The 18,584-nt window shown below is 40.8% G+C and overlaps 1 protein-coding gene across 1 annotated transcript in view; it reads right to left on the bottom strand.

The window, feature by feature from the left end:
* LOC105447796 overlaps positions 1-16,543 on the bottom strand; it is a 50,971-nt gene extending 34,428 nt beyond the window's left edge. The window contains exon 1 of the mRNA XM_011686003.1: positions 16,376-16,543. Within this exon, the coding sequence (XP_011684305.1) occupies positions 16,376-16,543 (168 nt within the window). The remainder of the gene's footprint in view (positions 1-16,375) is intronic.
* Between the last annotated feature and the right edge of the window lie 2,041 nt (positions 16,544-18,584).

Here is an 18,584-nt window from a genome sequence, read left to right as displayed (position 1 = left end):
CATGCCACCTTTCCCGTGCCGTCCCCCTTGCCCCACGCCATCCGTCCCTCTCCCCTCCCTCACACCTCGACAATTTCACATACTTTATTTCCATGAAATCGCGGCGGGAGGAGTGTACGCGTCGTGAGAATTTCCACCGTGCGTTGGATACAACAAATGCACTTAAATACAAGACGTCTCAGAACTATTATGCACTGTTCTGTTCATGCATGTAAAATTAATTGGTTTAACAAAAAAAAACCAATCTTGTCTTATAGAAAATTAGACGTTACGATTAGACGTCTATAGGTAAAAGTGTTAAGATACTGCTAAAACAAAGTTTCAGCTCAAACAGTAATTGAAGAAAATTTGTTACCGTAATATTTCATAATTATGTTAATTTCTCACATACTTTTCTCGTACGCAATTCTCCACTTTCAATGCCTTTTAACTGAGAGATGACTCGGAATTTTCATTAAGCAAGTATTTCGACAATTGGTCAGAGAATTCATAAATAAAAGGAACGACACGGAGTGCGCTGGGACATCCTGTACATCGAAGAATTCTATGCACTTGCATCGAGCATTCTATACACGCGCGTCACCGGTATTCTAATGGCAACCGGCGTTTCTCAAGCGCCTGTTGTGTCGTCGCCGTCGTCCCGTTCGCTTCTGTTGGCCGCTGTCGTTTGCCAGCTTCTCCAATCCTCTCTTTCTCTCTCTCGCAATCACACGGCAAAGAACTCCATTCCGTGTAATTATTGTATTGGCAGTGGCTAATAACTGAATGTCAAATGAATAGTATTTCTCCCGGCCGTTCTCTATTCGCAATCCAACGTTTTGCACGCGTTGAACAAATTGCTCATGCAGCGGTACTGCGCGAGAAACGATTGGTTTTGACTGACGTTTAATGCTTCGCGCGCGAGGATCGAAGGTACACCGAATCACCGTTCCATTTCGATTATACGGACTGAATCCGATTGAATGAGGCTGCGTAGTAATTCTCGGTCGAAATATTACTGCATCTGCACCACGAACGAAAACCTGTTCTCCGTGCATACAATAAATGCCGCGAGATAAAGGAAAAAAAAAAGCGGAGTAATTCGTGCACGAAATCGAGAAGTATCATGTATATGAGTACGGCATTATGTCGTGCCGAGCGAAACAAATTAGCGAAACCGTGTGCGGCAGATAACGACATTGGAAAATCACCGCCACCGTTTCTCTATTGTGACACGCGGACGTGACTTATAGCTTCTGCCGATACCTCTGCCGGTCGCCGGCGACCGAGTTACCGTACTTGCGTAATGGCAGTCTTATATGTATGTTGGTCAAGGCAATTGGGTTAAAGCGCTCGTGATCAACGTAAATATCTTAACACTTTCACGTTTACACGGACTCTCATTGCGTGTAAATGCTCTGAGAAAAAAATGCTTGAAGTTGACTCCGAGACGAATTGTACATGTATACGTATATGTAAAAACTATTCATACAAAATTTGTATGTTAATTCAATAGAATCGAGAAATTAAATAACATCTTCAATTACTGGTAGATATTAATAAAGTTCATTAGATAAGTTAAGCAATTGTCTGTTTATATTCTAAATAATTTTCCTTTTTTTCGAAGATTATAAAAAATTTCAGATAAATCGGCAAAAGCAAATGTTTGAATGGATCAAATGTTTAAATGGATTAAAGAACAATATTTTGTTACTAAAATAATTATCGTTTCACTCAACTCGGTTTATTTATCATTCATTTTATTATTCGAAAAGCGCTTCTGGGACACCAGTTATGTGTGAAAATATTATCTGCCAGTGAAAGGAAGGACACATATGCAAACGGGATCGTAATCTTTCTTTCTATGTGCCGTTAAAAAAAAAAGTCCACAATATCGCTGATTCAACAACGGCAATTCGATGGCACTTGTGCTCGCCGAGATGCAGCAGTTATTTTTTTTCAGACCCATCCCGTGTTGTCGATCAATCGAAATCGATAGGAGGGCGTTGGAAGTGGGACTCGAGCGAAATTACGGCGCTATCGAGAACACATTTAACGCCGCTGATCGAAACTCCCGGTGCAAAAGGCGCTAAAGCGCCGGCCCGCATCGGTTTGCAGTGGCTACCGGCGTACAACGCGCACGTCGCTTCCACTCGGCGAGAAGTGCATTTGCAGAGAAAAAGGAGCAGCCATTTTCAGTGGCCGCGGCCTTTGTACAAAGTGCTACTCGTTTCCCGCCGTCGTTTCTACTCAACCGCCCTCGCTCGAGAGCGGGCAGAAAAGGGAGGTGGCGAATTCGCCGCCGCGTGGCGGAAAAATCTCTCGGCGGCGGAGATGTATCAACCGCTTTTTCCATGATGAAACGCGCCCCGAAGTCGGAATCATTATTTATGCGAGATGTTCGCACGATTTACGACAACTTCGTTCCAAAAGTGGATCGATATTTTTTTTCCCCCTGTCGCGCGCGGAATGGAAGCGCGCGCACGGCCCGAAGCGAGACGTCAGGTTATAATAAATTCGAACTACATTAAACATATTCATTCGTATAAACTGTCAAATAAATTTCTTCAACAAATTTATTCGCGCACGCGTTGACCTGCTCTTACCACATACACGCTTTTCGTAAAATGCTGTAATAAATATTAAACAAGAATGCTTCGGAACACGCGAGACTCTCAAATTCGATTGTCAATCGTAACACGCGTGGCTCACATACCTATACATACTTCATTCTGCACTATCACGAACAGGTTTTCATTGAGGTTTCGGCTGCTTCGGAAGGGACATTCGCGTTTTTAAGTAAAGCAGAAAGTGATTCGCCCATTTTTCAGTATCTGCCAAGTGGCACGCGGCGATTTATTGTCTCCGCTTTTCAATATGAACGGCGCGGGCATAGTAGTGAAGTACATTACGCCGGCATCGTAAGCTGAGGCAACGCATGAGAGAGCAAAGGTTTATCATTTTATCGTCGTTCCATAGGATGCAGCGCTCCAATGACACGTGAGAAATCTTGGCGCAGTGCTCCACGGCATCATTACGGCCCATATAAAAAAAAGAAAAAAAAAGTGGAAAACGAGCAAGCTGTATATCCGCTCGGAAAATATGAACCCGAGGCCCGCGATAAATATAGATCACGGTAAACGTGATAAATTGCGAGACGCGTATATTGTCGTGAAACTGAAATTTCCACCTCGTAAGGATCGGCGTAATATAATAGCTATATTATCGCTGTATTATCGAGCACGAAATCTTTTCCCATTTTTTAATTAAGCTTCAACAGGCGGCACACTTCCGCCGTCTCTTCGCCTCGGTAACGTTATTTAATTCTTTTCACCGCTTAAAAGGTATTATAGAATATATATCTTCTTCATAGAAGATGGAAGAGACGCGTCTCTTTACAAATTTAAGTTCTAAATTAATAAAAAAAATTTGTAAAAGTTTTATATTTTGGATATAGTATTAAATGTAAACGATCCCAACAATCACAGTTTAAGAAGATATTTCTATAAAATAAAATTTTAGAATACGAAAAAAATATAAAAAAAATGTGACTGTTATCGTCGTTCTACATTTATTAAAGTGTACTCAATACATCTATCGCGAATGTTATCAGTGTTTGTAATATAATGGAGCGACATAAAGAAACTCTTAATGAACTTTAAGCGGCCGAGACTCGGGAGACTTCGGGATAAAGTTCTCACAGATACTCAGTTTCTCAGATACGGTTCGGTGCGGGAGGTTGCGAATGTCATGGACGATACGTCGCCGACACGTGACGAAGTTTCGTCCCAAGCGCGCATTACTCGATTCTTATCGTTTCTCTGACACAAGTGTGGAGCCGTTGACCCGTCGTGCCTGCGAACAACTGCGTGCCCACACGCATGCACGCACGGACAAGACGGACAAGTGTTCGCACAAGATACGCCAGTGTCTCGCCAGCCAAGACATGGCGATAGTGCGTGGTCGTGGGCATAATATTGGATATCTGGCTGGAATAACGACGACAGACCTTCCAAGTAAGGGACAACAGCGGAACAACGCAATAACTGTCAACTCGGCAAAGGAGGACACCAACGGCCATGACGTGACTTTTATGTGTCGTCCAACGTATATCGAACGATGTCGCTGTATCGTAACGAAACATTGTTCGCGACGCGAGATTTCAGGACCAGATTTGTCCTGTCGGAGCGGGCCAAGGGTCTTTAAATGTATTTTGATGACTACAAGAGAGAACTGTACCATTACTATTTCAAGTCAGGGAACATTTCGCCGCTTTAGGATTTTGTATTCCTTTGCCGTGTCAACAAGCGTCACGTCATTCGAGAATTTTAATTAGAATGATAAATCCATAAGGAACTGTTGAAAAGCAAGTATTATTGCAACAAGTTCAACTTCAATTGATTTATTCGTGCGCAATGTGGGTATCGTAAGTAAAGACTTCAGATTTTAAAGATTTAAAATCTGAAGTCTTTACTTACGATACCCACAAAATATTTAAAAGTTAAATATAAAAAAATCTTTTTTATATTTAACTTTTAAATATTTTAAAGATTTAAAATCTGAAGTCTTTACTTACGATACCCACATTGCGCACGAATAAATCAAATGAAGTTGAGCTTGTTGCAATAATACTTGCTTGTACAAAGATTGTGTTCCTAAAGAGAAATTAGCGTTGAATAAGTTCAAAGATTTAGTTAAAAAATATAACTTATTTCAACGCTAATTTCTCTTTAGGAACACAATCTTTGACGTAAAGCAAATTTCATGAAAAATCTCGAGAGAAAATTCGTTATTTCATCGAAAAATCGTTATTTCATCTTCGCGTTATAGTTTCCGCTAGTCCTATCGTTAAACCGCAGTATACACGCGCCGGGGGCGTCCAGCCATTCGGCGTTAAAAATAAGTAATAAGACTTAAGGAAGGCCTGTATCTTATTTATGACGTGATATTATTCCCGAAGGATACTTAAGGGGATGCATGGGTCTTCGTGTACAAACTTTCCATGGGAATAGAGGAGGCGCCGTGGCCGTGGAGACTCGTAAAAAGAGCCGCGAGCACGGTCTTATGAGTTTTAAATCGTGAGTTATAACGCGAAGCGAGGAGCTGTTTAGCTCTCTGGAAGGGATCCAAACCGCATTACCTCAAAACAGTGTTACATCGTCTATTCTCTAGCCGAGGTACAGTAGGCGATTTTATGTAATTAGATGAACAAAGGTAGTATAAAAATGATATGAAGCATATTGTGTCTTTCCAAACGGTTTACGACGGTTCGACTTTTTATTTCCCTAGATGAGAAAAAAAGATAGAATCGATGCAGTTTGCTCGCAATATGTATACACTATTTATTTATAATTACTTTGCGAACAACTTCCAGACCCTTCAATTAACTGGCTTTGTAAATTGTGGTCTAAACTAATTACGTTTACCAAGTTTGTTTTATAAAAAGACCTCACTTAAAAGCGCAAATGCTTATTATACACGGAGTGTCCTGATTAAGAGACAACATTAATGTGACAGAAATTGCATTACACAGAAAATTTTAGTCTCGCTATTGAATTTTATTGCAAAAGTATATTATAAATAAAAACTGTAATTAAACGTACCTGTGTACACGACAAAAATTTGATTTGCTGAACTCTTGTATAAAAACGTTTTTATACAAAACAGTTGTTTTTTTTTTCTTGGATTAAAGTAACACGTGTTTGGCACGGAAATTAAGCTAACCGAGAAAAATAATCTTGTCTCCCTAATTATGCGAAATCGGCTACTGTGGTAGAGTGTTACCTGACTTTGCGGTCTGTGGACGGTGCTGAATCAGAAAAGTAATTGCGGTCAAATGGCACAACAAGAAGAGATCTCGTTTGCGCAACGATTTTTCGTATATACGTATTTTAGCGCGTAGCTACACAACGCATCAATTTCGCTAACGTTAACGTGACACTTACGTGAAAAAAATGCAGTTCGTGCATTTAAATAAAAATTCTGTTGGTCGTAGCGAGTGGAATTCGCGTAATATAATCGCTGCGTCAGATTTTTCGCTGCAGGATATTAAAATATTAAATCGAAATGTAACGGCTATCTCTCGAGCGATTTAAAATTTCTGCCGGTCACTCATTTCTCTTTTCTTGGACTTTTCGTGGAAAAGAGGAGAAGAATAAAATTGCGAAACGTTTACACATTTAGAAACCTCACTGTTTGCGGACAAGAGTTGAAGTTAAACCTAGGATGAGCCAATGAAAGAGAGACTGTGGATGATCGTTGCCTCAGGCGAACGGAAACGACGGCGTTTAAGATTTGCCAAGGACGAAGTTGCACGCCGAGGGGCTGCGAAACAAAGATTACAAGTTACTCTCTTAGCTGGAGGTCCCTCGAGCCTGGTTCAACCTGGCCGACTCCCTTAACTCGTAACTTTCGTGTTTCGCAGTATCACAAAACTCTCGCGCGCGTATATGTGGGTGACCATACCTGGCGCGGAACGTGGAATTCGATATTAGGAAAAATATATTTCCTAAATGTATGTATAGACCAATCTCATTAATTGATGTTAATTCGAGCGTAATTTCAACTCTGACAGAACACAATCGTAGTTCATTTTAATTAACGTTAATGTAAGTAGCGCCGTAATGTATCTTTTCATGTGAAGTTTGTATCAGATTTGTACCTTCGCAGCATGAATTAAACCTCCATCAGTCGGGAAGTCACGTTTTCCAGCCAAGAAATACGATTTCATTCAAAACAAGGCGCGCGACCGCCGAGTGATTAATGCGAAACTTTCTCGCGAAAGGAAATTAAAAAAAAAAAGCAGCGGAGATCGACGGCGGAGGGTTAATAATACAATTAGCATTCTGGCAAAGCATCGATGCGCGAGATTTAATGCTCACGCGGACGTAATTACGACGTTCCATAGCGAAGACAGTGAAGATAAGGATTTCCCTAGTGAGAAAGAGACCTTATCGGTGTAAGTATCGCTTTAAGAATGCATAGATGTGTGTACGCGCTCCGGTCGCGCGATTCGCGATATCCGCGTGCTGCGCGATTCTCGCAGAATGTTTTTGTTACAATTACGTGGCATGTGTAGCGTTGCCCCATTACCGGCGAGTTAATTGCTCGAACTCGCCAGAAGGCGCGTCGCAATTCTCACGATAGCTTGGACTGAAACTTGGAATTGATTAATCACAAATTTGTATCCTGCAAGTGAAGCAAACGAACGAAGAGAAATTGATATGACAGGCGTTTCCAAAATTTTCCTATTCACGAAATTACAAAGTTTGACGGTTAAAATTCGAATTTTTATAGTTTATATTTCCGATATATTATATTTCATATTTTTATAACAAAAAATTTTCAGTAAAACAATTTTTGTCGCGTAATTTTGTTTCGGCAGAAAGAGTGTTCGGTAAAATAAATTTTGTCGTATTATTTGGCTTTAGCGGAAAGAATTTTCGGTAAAACAAATTTTGTCAGAAAAATCTGAATTATTCGGTGACTCGAGAAAAGCAAAGTATAGAAAGAAAAGTAGGCGAAAATTGATATTATAATTCTCGAGTGTTTATGTTATTTCATTTCTTACTTAAATCAATAAGATTCGTTTTCGATACGTAAATATTTACACAGCTATTTATAATATAATACAATTAACCGTCACACGTGAAAATATTCGCTACTTGTAGCCACGCGGCCCTGAAAGTCTCGTGGCCATCCGTCATAACATCCTTGTTAACCCACGAAGAAATTTCTCGTTCGTGAGCGCAGTCGTAAAGACTTCCTTGACGCCGGCTGGCAAAACACGTAAACGCTCGGTGTGCGTTTAATAAATTGGCGGAAGGAATGCACGGGCGTTTAGTGTGGATCGGGGAAAAAACACATTTCAATCGTTGGTACGTGCGGCTGCGGGGAATTCGCGAGATCAACAGGCGCACGGAGAGCGGTCTATTTCGGTGCCTCGATCAATTTTCGTTAGACAAAAGCAATTGATTCGAGTTAGCTCCGAACAATTAGAAAAGACACCGCGTGGTATCTCAGACGCCGTATATACACGCTGCTGCTATTTATTCCGGGAGTCGCACTCCGGAGGCACATTCCGAAGAAATCTTAATGCGTAAGCTCGGAAAAACAGGAGTCGAAATTAACGCTCATATATAAATGGTGCATTAATCAAATGTAATTATTCACCGCCGTTTATTACCCGGTAATTTTCTGGGAAACTGTAGCATGAAATAAATCCGCGATAATCGTACCGTGGAAATCGCTTCAAATTACTGTAACTTGCTAGTAAAATTACTGTAACTTTCTACTATTTTAATAGCATATTACCGAGCGACGCGACGTATCGCTACGTGGAATATTTTGTTCGGAAAACGTGATACATCCTGCGTCAATGTTTTGCATTCTCATCAGGCGCGGCGCGGCGCAGCGGGAAGAGCCGAGGATGACGAAAACCACCGCGATAAGAGGGTAATCGTCGTCGGTGCACGGACGTCGTCGCGAGGATGAAAGCAACGCGCTTAATTGAGAGACACTTCCGGCCTCCGGGTATATAATGGGGATTCACACGTGCGATTCGCGATTACAGACGCGTGACGTCCGCCTTCGAGCCCGCCGTGCGCGCATCTCCCGAATGTTTCATGTCCTCTTCCCGACGCATCGCGGGCCTTCGCGAATCGATCAAGGTTGCCGGCAACGAGGCAACCTCTCTTTTTATGCATGACTTTACTTGTCGTGCGTCGCGAAAACGAACAAGTGGGTCGTTTTGTGTATAATCGCACGGCAAACATCCTTCGTGATATACTGACGGGCACGTTACGGATCTCGTGTGGATTTTTACCGGCACGCGGACGTCTTTCTTTCTTTCCTTCTTCCTTCCCTCTTATCGCCGGCCGATCGACGGCGCGGCAATATTCCGGGATTCGCGATCGCGCGAGCGTGTATCGTGGAGAATAGAGTCCGCGTGAAAATGCATATTGCAACCTGCGACCGTGCGCCAATTGCGTCACAACGCGCAAGGGGACGCATGCATAAAAGAAATCTCGCGGTGCCACGATTGGTCCCGACCACGACCAGGGCGAAATGTTATGCATAATGCAAAATTAAGCTCTTGACACATTCGCGTGATACGTAAATCCGATGTAGCTGATGACTAAGCTGATAATTACTCCATTTACACGCCTTATTTTATAAGAAAATTTTATTTAAAAAAATACAGACTCAATGAGTCAAATCTATAATTTCAATTACGTAATATTGAATAATATTTGAACAATATTCAAGTTTAAAAATACTAAATCAATGCGGACACAAGCTAAAAATAAAGGCCAGTCTACACAAGTTGCAACACGCAAAACGCAACAAACAAAAAAAACCGCAAAGAGAAAAAAAGAAACGTAAAAAAAAGAAAGAGAAAAACGTCATCTTGCGTCCGCGTTTGCGAATTGTGTTTTGCGTGTTGCGACTTATGTGTAGACCGGCCTTAAGCAGATGCAGTATATCGTGTTTGTAAAATTAGTTTGATAAATTGGTATTTAATTTTATTTTTCTATTCAATAAATTAGTATTCATTTAAAATCTCTAATAGCTGTTTTCCCCACGGAGTCTTGATTTAATTTTTTTTTTGCATTTTTGCATGTGGATCAGCGTACATGTATTATAAATTAGTTGCTATAAAATTCGTATATTATGATCTTTCCTTTTCCTCTTAGTCGAGAAGATAAATCTCGGTAGGACGTATAACGTAAAATTGGCTAAAGACGACGTGAATCTCTCTCATCTCTTGTTAGACCGACAGTCTTTCATCTCTTCCGACTGGCAAGCCGTGACAGCCACGAAGATTTCGGACGATCCGAGACACGAGACGCATTGACAGCGACCGGAGTCCGATGCACGCGGTACGCCGCGTACCGTTACATAGCACAGCCGCAAAAAAATCTTCGCGCGGCGCCCGGAAGAAGCGAATCCCGACGCGTTCGGCGCTCGCGCGCGACTCGAATTCCGCGCTCCGCTTCGCACGTCGCGTCGCTCCGTCGAGGTTGACCGAGAGGAGAGAGATAGACGCGTCCGGCAGCGGCGAGAGATAATGCACTAACCTTGATCGTCGGTCCAGTTTCGAACGCTCACCCCCGCGCCGTGGGCTTCCACCTTGTACGTACTCCTCACCTGCGACCGGGCGTAGACTCGACGACGTTGATGACGAGGAGGAGGAGGACGACGAGGATGACGACGACGACGACGATGACGATGATGACGATGTCACGTTGAGATACTGAAGACCTGACGACGACGGCGATCACGCGGAAAGGGAACCTTGCCCTTTCTTTCACCGCGACCGCGTACACACACGAGGACAAATCCGTCTCTCGCAGCGCGAAAAAATCCGGATCTCCTCGAATCTCTTTCGCTCTTCACACCGCCCGCGATACCCGCTCTCGTTCTCTCTCTCTCTCTTCCTCTCTCACTTTTTTCCTCTCTCTCTCTCGCGCGCGCGCTCCCTATCACCCGTACAACACACGGAAAATGGCAGCCCTACTATTACTCGGGCCGACCAATGCTTGCCAACTCGCGCACTGACACGCACTACTTGACAGGGACTCCCGCGGAAATTACGTAGCGCAAGTGTCCCCGCGCGGCTGCGACGCGCACGGAGCTCACTTCCGGCGGTCAGAGGGGTCACGAGGAACGGTCATGCACCACCGTTGGCCGAGTCCACGTCAAATTCGGGGAAAGGAAACGTTTCGCCAATACGAATCGTTGTTTACGACGCGACACCGCGTACGTTCTGCAATTGGCCCTGCTGCATCGCGTTGGCATCACTGTATGCAGTTGACCGCCGAACGGCGAGCGGTCTGCCGGCTCCGCCGCGAGATGGCGACAAGCGGCGAGTTCGGGGCGGCGCGTCGCGTCGATAGATCAGTTCGCTGCGCCCGTTCTTCGCTATTGCAGCGACTTTCTCGGTCGACTCGATGACTGCGAAGGAAAGTTGAGTTGCCTTCTAATTCGAGGAAATTAATTTCAATATCTGGTATGCGAACGTTCGATTATATACGTTAAAAGTATAAATTGTCTATGTAGATGTAGATTTCTCGATATTGATTAGTTCTTGTTTTGTTTATACATATACATTTGACTTTGTTATCTATCGTAAATTGCTATGTCAATATATTTAATATACATACATATATGTGTTAGTGCTGAACATGCGATCGATTTTCAGCACTAAATTAGATAGTATAAAATATATGACATAGTAACATTTTATGCAGTATTCCAATTTGGAATTTTTATTTTATAATCCCTTTTATTCCATAATCCCACTCATTTTGACCATTCCGTTGTCGAAACGTCGTATTAATATCTCGGCGACAGCAAATGTCTTACCTCAACGACGGTTCAGAGGAACGATTCATTTGTAAGATTTTTGCAACGTAATAGGATTGTGTCATTATCGAAATCGATTGCTACGTTTCTTTTACGTTGTAATAACGTACGTTACAAATAAAACATTTTTCTAGAACGTCCTTGAGGGAGGACATTTACTGTTATCGAGATGTTAGTATGTCGTTTCGACAACGTAATGGTCAAAATGTTTTTGTGGGATATTACACACACACACCCACACACACACACACACTGCACATATTTGTATGTGGCGATAGAAATTATATTTATATATTTATGTAAAATTGTAAAAAAATCTATAAATATGTTAACACTTTTAATCACTAAAAATATTTTCACGTATAATACTGCCAATATAATTCGCAATAACATATTTAAAAAACGCGTTATAATTAATAATCTCTTTTAATTAAATTAATCAATTGATGCAAAAATATTTATTTTTCGGGAGACAGTTATATCAATTTTAAATTTCATAATTTCATATATACAATATATAATATTGAAATTTCTAACAAAATAGATAATACATATATCAATCGAATTTTTTAACTCTATAAGTGATTTTTTGTTTCATTTATTTATTAAGTATTATGCACGTAAAATAGAGTAAAAAATCATCAATATGATTTGAAGAAAACCGAATTAATAAATTTAGTTTATGAAATTGATTATAGTAAAAGAGGTGACTAAACCACTGCTTAATACATGCCACATCTAACAGATGTCACTTGCTGTCGATTTATTCCACGTAACATTTTATATTTTATACAATAATTATTTTATCTATTTTATGAAATAATGAATGCTTTCTTCATTTTTAAACATACATTTTTATGCAAAATATTTCTGTATATAGAACAATAATATGTTACATAATTGCGACGATAGAAATTACTGTCAGTGTGGCAGTACAATTTTTTATTATTTAGTCTTTATAATATTATTTAGAAGCCTTAAAAGAATTGCTTTTAACTTAAGATAATGATTAATACATCGATTTATCACATAATATTCGTAGCGATAATACAATAATACGTAAAGAAAAGACAAAGCAGGCGTCAGTGCGTTGAATCATTGTACATATTTTGCGCGGGATATAGGCGCGATGTTGAATTTGCTTTGCATTACAAGCGAGGCTCGGTATTGGTTACTCGGCTGACAAAATGGAGCATGCAAAGTATGTTTGTCAATGCTGTTTAGGTATCGGAACGTAATCGAACCGGAGAACCTCGGGGGTCTCTCAGACATAACATCTCGCGCCACCGAGCGTCCTTTGTTAAAGTCTTCTCCTTACATCTCGGTTTTCGCACTTTTCTTGCTTCCGTTACCCGACAAAAACTCGATGCCTGCGGGTCTCTAAAGTTTATTGACTTTCGCAATGACCTGCTTTGGAAATGATAACTCGACGGTAGAATTGCGCGTTAATACTGAGGTCTCACAATCCACTCAAAGTGTATACATTTTTATTTGGCTATAAATGTAATTTCTTCTCGGCGATGAGTGAAATTAGTAAAATTAGGGAAGAATTATATGGCATTAATGTCTGTCCTGATCCTGGCTACAATAGCTTGTATCATCCTCCAATCCCTTTAATTAAATATTGCTACTCTCTAAATTTTCTGGAGTGAATCTCACTCCAAAAGAGCGAAAATACTGTCACTCAACCACTTGAGTGGCAGTATTTTCACTCCTTAGAGTGAAATTTCACTCCAAAAAATTTAGAGAGTACATATTATCCGCAACTTCATTAATAAATTGCAGTATATCATTCTAAACCGCTAGAAGTTAACATTCGAGAACAGTCTCTCTCTCTCTCTCTCTTCTTTCTCCATAATGAATCCGTTTATCGTTTCATCTGCATGAACGTTGGCATTACGTGGCTGGAAGATACAGAGGCGAGTGACCAGGGTGGATAGAGGGGGAAGGAGTGGGTGATGGGGATTAGCGGGAGGGGTTGACTTCGTGTTGAACCTTCGTAGCCGACCTGCTGGTCGCGGCGATGGTCATTTGTGGGAGCTGAGCCGACTTCTGCGGCGGGGGAGAAGAGCGAGAGGGGACGAAATGTCTCTTGCGATCCCACGACGAGATACCGGACACGCTACAGCCCCTCCTAACCCCCGAGTGATGTCCACTGCGACACGCCATCCCCGCCGGACGACGCCGAGATTGTCTTCGAGGGGGGTGCGCACAAAAGAACGTATGCGGGTACACGAGGTACTTTTACCACGGCCGCGGAAAGAATTGCCTTGACACGCAAGAACCCGGCTGTCCCTCACGAAGAGGAATATTGGCAAACCGCTCGTAAATAACCTCGCGTTTAACATCATTATTTATGGCATCGCGTACGCGATTTACAAAACAAACGGACTGACAAATTAACGTTAGGCCGACCTGAATACGATTTGCAATGTTAATGCGAATCGTTATTAACTGGTTTTAACCCGTTGTTAATTGGAACTACATCGTGGTCTTCATTCTAGGAAATAACGGAAGTATTTATTTCTGTAAGATATTAATTTTGAAATCTAATATTCTGTATACTTGATTGTTATATATATTTTGAAAAAAAAATTAAAATTACACATACATATTAAATATACATTATTACGCAATCAAATCTTCATAAATCATACATTCCATTATACGTGTATATTTAATTCTATCACGTTTGGTACTTTTCTGCAAAGTAAACAATTACATTAATTGTCAGAAGTTTTTTACTTTGGATTTTCGAATAGACTATTGAAAATTATTCCGTCAAATACTATTTAATGATTTTATATTTAAAAAATCTATCATTTTAAAACTTCCTACAAATAACACATTTTTATGATACTTCTACTTTGTCTCTTGTATATTTAATTTCTCTCTAAAATATTTTTGCGGCGGAGTAGGTGACGTCTTAAGGAAGTGAAATGCAAGCAGAATGCGCGAGGTTGTTTTCCACCCCTGATGGTTACGCGCTGACGCGTCATGTCTTGTCGAAGGTTCATACAGGCGTGTGCGTTACGCGTGACTATACGCGCGACGGACACGCGACTTCTTCCTGTCTCACATCGTATGTCTACCTTACGCCTTCCTTCCGCCTTTTTGCCCACCTACCATCAGGCTTAGTTAATGTATTCGCTTTTCCTAGCCTTCGCGATATGGAGAAACTTACGTTTTACCATAATTTCCGGTATAATAATGTATTTATCTATAAGAAAAATTATAACAAGACAACAGTAGTTTCATTAAAAAATTTAGTATTTTATGATAAAAAATAGACGTATATTTGACAAAAATGAAACAATAATACAAAAAGTATTTAGCAATATAAATGTAATATTTAAAAAATCTTCAGAAGCGTGTGACTGATCTTTTATAAAACTGTCTTAACGTCAATTTTTTACACAGATCGTACACGTTGACGATAATAACTTATCAACGATAATGGCTTATAAATGAAAAAGATATATACGTTAAAAGAATGAGATTTTTTTTTCAGAAATGTCATTGGATTGAATCCGTAATGTTTCACGTTCAGACATATCGCTACTGCTACATAATCATATAAAGAGCAGGAAGACCATATACCGGTCACTCGCAAGCAGTATGATAAGCGGTGCACATACTTGCCGTGAGTACCCGTGGTACTCACGCGGGTATCGTGTAGGGCACACTCTGGTATCAACACCGTGAGACACGGCAACGCAGCTACTGGACATGCCACCGAGATCACCGGCCCGATATCGCCCGCTCGTATTTATGGCCGCCAAGATTTCGCATTATTAGAGCCATTTACCGTTTTCGCCCTATAATATCGCGGCGTATGCCCGCGCCGAGATTGCCGAGAGGCGCCTCGAATCGTGAATCGTGAATTTAAGGGTCGATAGAGGCCGAAGGTAATTTCGGAAGACTTAGAGCCTATCAGATATAAGTTACGTCTTAAGCCCAAGTACTTTCGACCACGACAGAGTGTAAAAGTACGGAGAAATTATTTTGTACGTGGCCGGCATATTTAAGTGGATAACATCATCGTTTTAGCCAAAAGCATTCGTAATAAGTAAACGTAATTTTGTAAATTTCGAGTATATGTGTAGTATTTAATTTGTTTTCTGGGATGACAGTGGTTATAGTTTCATTAATTTAGTTTTTCGTTTCAACTTTCTGTTTATTATTAATTTAAATTAATTTTTATGCAAGTTATTTTTTATTTGATAGAATAGAGACGTTGTAGAAATGAGACGATTAGCGTAAATTTTTTTCTGTCTGTAATACGAAAAAGTAAAATTAAACGATTCGAGATCAAAACTAATTATATTTGATAATCGTTGGTAATGAACATGTAATTATAATGTCCATATTTACCGTACGGCAGATAAAATTAGTGGTAGAGACAACATTGGCTGATGGTGTACTATCATTACGTATAATTATGTCGTAAATTATGAGTTCGGTAAGTTTATATTAGGGCGTTCTTACACGTGCCACGGAGAGGAGGCTCATCAGCTTTTGTACGCGAAACGATGACACTTATTCAAACACATTACCAAATAACGACCAACCAACGGTACGTCCGACCATGACGATAAAATAAGAAATCAAATAAGGGTGGTATCCGTTTATACGACAAATTGCACTATCACGTGTCTTCGCATTAAGCACAATTTTCGAAACTTATAGAAGGCACGAAGATTAATGAACGATTACTGAACTTGACAGTTTCTTGTCGCTTAGAATAAGTAATAATTCTAAAATTTAAATTAGCAAACTTTATAATTTTTGTAAGATAATCTTGTTCAATATGATTATTTAAAGTTAATGAATATTTAAGTGTATTCGAAACATCCTGCGTATTTAATATATTTTCGATCTACATTCGTAAATACAAAATTTTCCGTTATCAATCGGATCATTTCACACACGACACATTTACGACGTAAAGCGAACTTTTCGACAAGACTACCTCCTAATGAATGGAAGTTCGGCGACAGTCGCAACGATAGGAGGCTCGGATACTGACAGGAGACCCCGAGAAACCATCCATTCCTGCATTAAACCGCGTTATCGCCAGCGTTAACATTCGTCTTCCAGGATGCATTGTCCTGCGATCCAGCTGGGGCAAGGTCCTCATCCGTCTCCCATTCAGGGTCGTGGGTCTCGACATTTCCGAATCTCCGAGGCGGTCCATTGTGCTCGGCCCTCGCGTTGCTCTCCAGCCCTTTCCTTCTCTCCTCCCGTTCCCCTGTGCTGTGTTGCCCTACCTCCTCTCGTCCTCGTTTCTCCTCCTGTCTCGCTTTAACTCGCTCGACTCTTTATACCCGCTGCTCCGTCTCCCCGGTCGTCCTCTTTTCCCGTGCTCGGAGTCCTCTCTCGTCCAGAGGTAATACGGGTGCCTCGAGAAGCACCGAAGGGGTGGATCGAGGGGGGGTACGCTCAGTAGATGGGGTTTTTAGGGGTGGCGACATAGAATCCGGGAATTCGTGTCTCGCGGGGTAGTCTCGGCAGGAGCTCTATCGATTCTCAACCAGACACACCATCCTCCGAGCATATCTCGCGCGGTATCCCGATGTATAATTCGTCTGCGTAAAAGCTCCGTTGTTCCAAACGGTAAACAAAGAGTTTCTAGTTTAAACAAAACTATAGAATAATTGTGTACATGAATAGAATTGTAGCAAACAATGATGATGAAGACTTTAATTTATAAAACGTGCAATAGATAATTTTGTATAGATAAATGCCTTTGCTTTTGTAAGTTTCTTATAAACTTTCGGATTGTTGTTTACAATACCGCAAATTTTTTAATATGATATTGTCATGCGAAAAAGATGTTTCGTATAATACAGAAAAGCTGTTATATAAAAAATTCAGCGTTTATATTTGAAAAAGCTACGTATAGTACTATTAAAATGCAACGTATATCTATGATGAAATGAGTAAAAGAGAAAAGTGGCTATAGAAATAAAATTATTCACGTTTCCGTGAAGAAGAAATGAAACTAATCGATAACCAATAAATTTCTTTCTGTGAGAAATACTTAAATACTGTAAAGTTGATACAAATCCCTATATTTAGATCATTCGTTATTATTAATTCGTTAATTTTTTTGTTAAAAATATTTCATGTAAGATATGATAAAGGTAAATTATGTATTACATTACGTTGTTAAAAATTAATTAATATAATATTTAACAGTTTTTCAATTTCTGCATACGTGCTATCAACAATTACGCGCGTGAGAGGTTTAAAATTTCTATAGTTACATTGTAACGTGTATAATAAGTTTGCAATGTACCTATACATGTTGCTATTGAGAAACTTAAAACATTATGATGTATTAGTTGTATTTCTTTCGTATTATTTATCATCAATGCAATTTTAAATATCTATCTTTCAGCGTTTGCCTGTAACAAAGGGACGTCGATTGGGGATTGTAGAAGCAGATTGTGGGAAACGACGACGTGAGTATCGAGAGTAGGGAAAGAAAGGTAAGGGAGGACCACAATATCACAGCGATAAATCCATCGGGAGTTGATCAGCCGACACTCTGCACCCAGTGCACGTACTCATGGCATATCCACTTGGCGTGACCAGGAAGGGACGCCATCTTGAGGGTTTCCTCGCTCCACCTGCGAGGGTGATTCTTTATTGTTTCAATAAGCACGGCACAGGTCCAGTCTTATTAGCGAAATAAACCTCTTTTAACGGCGCTGCCGCGCTCCGCTCTTCCTCTTCTCCTCCTCCTCCTGCTACTTCTTTTTCTTCTCGCTTCTTCCTGCTCTTTATACCGCTCGCGAAAGACGCACGGGAGTCAAGTAAGCCTGTGGGAGAGGAAAAAGCTTCTCCTTGGCGAAGACGAGAAAGATTTGGCGAGGATAAGAGAGGAGCGGAAAGGGACCGAGGGATTCTTGAAAGAGTTCTCTTTCAGAGGAGTCCAAAGAGAGAATCGATAGGTTTTTCTGCGGGTTTCCATGGAGACCGCGAGGCGAATCGGACTGTACACGCGATAAGCGACGAAGACGTGGAAAGAGCATCGCCGCAGTGGCGTAAGCGCCATCCCCTTTTTCGTTTCCCGCTGCCTTTTCCTGTCGACGAGATTACATAAGTTCCCTCCTGCACCGTGCGCGCACAATAAGACCGTTTCGCGTCACAAACGTAATGCTACGAATGAATGAATAAATGTAACTCAACGTAGAAATACCATCGACGACATTTTCCATGAAACCATCTTT

This window comes from Wasmannia auropunctata, unplaced genomic scaffold (assembly GCF_000956235.1).
Source record: "Wasmannia auropunctata unplaced genomic scaffold, wasmannia.A_1.0 LD336092.1, whole genome shotgun sequence".
NCBI lineage: Eukaryota > Metazoa > Arthropoda > Insecta > Hymenoptera > Formicidae > Wasmannia > Wasmannia auropunctata.
This window is presented reverse-complemented; position numbering and strand designations above follow the sequence as displayed.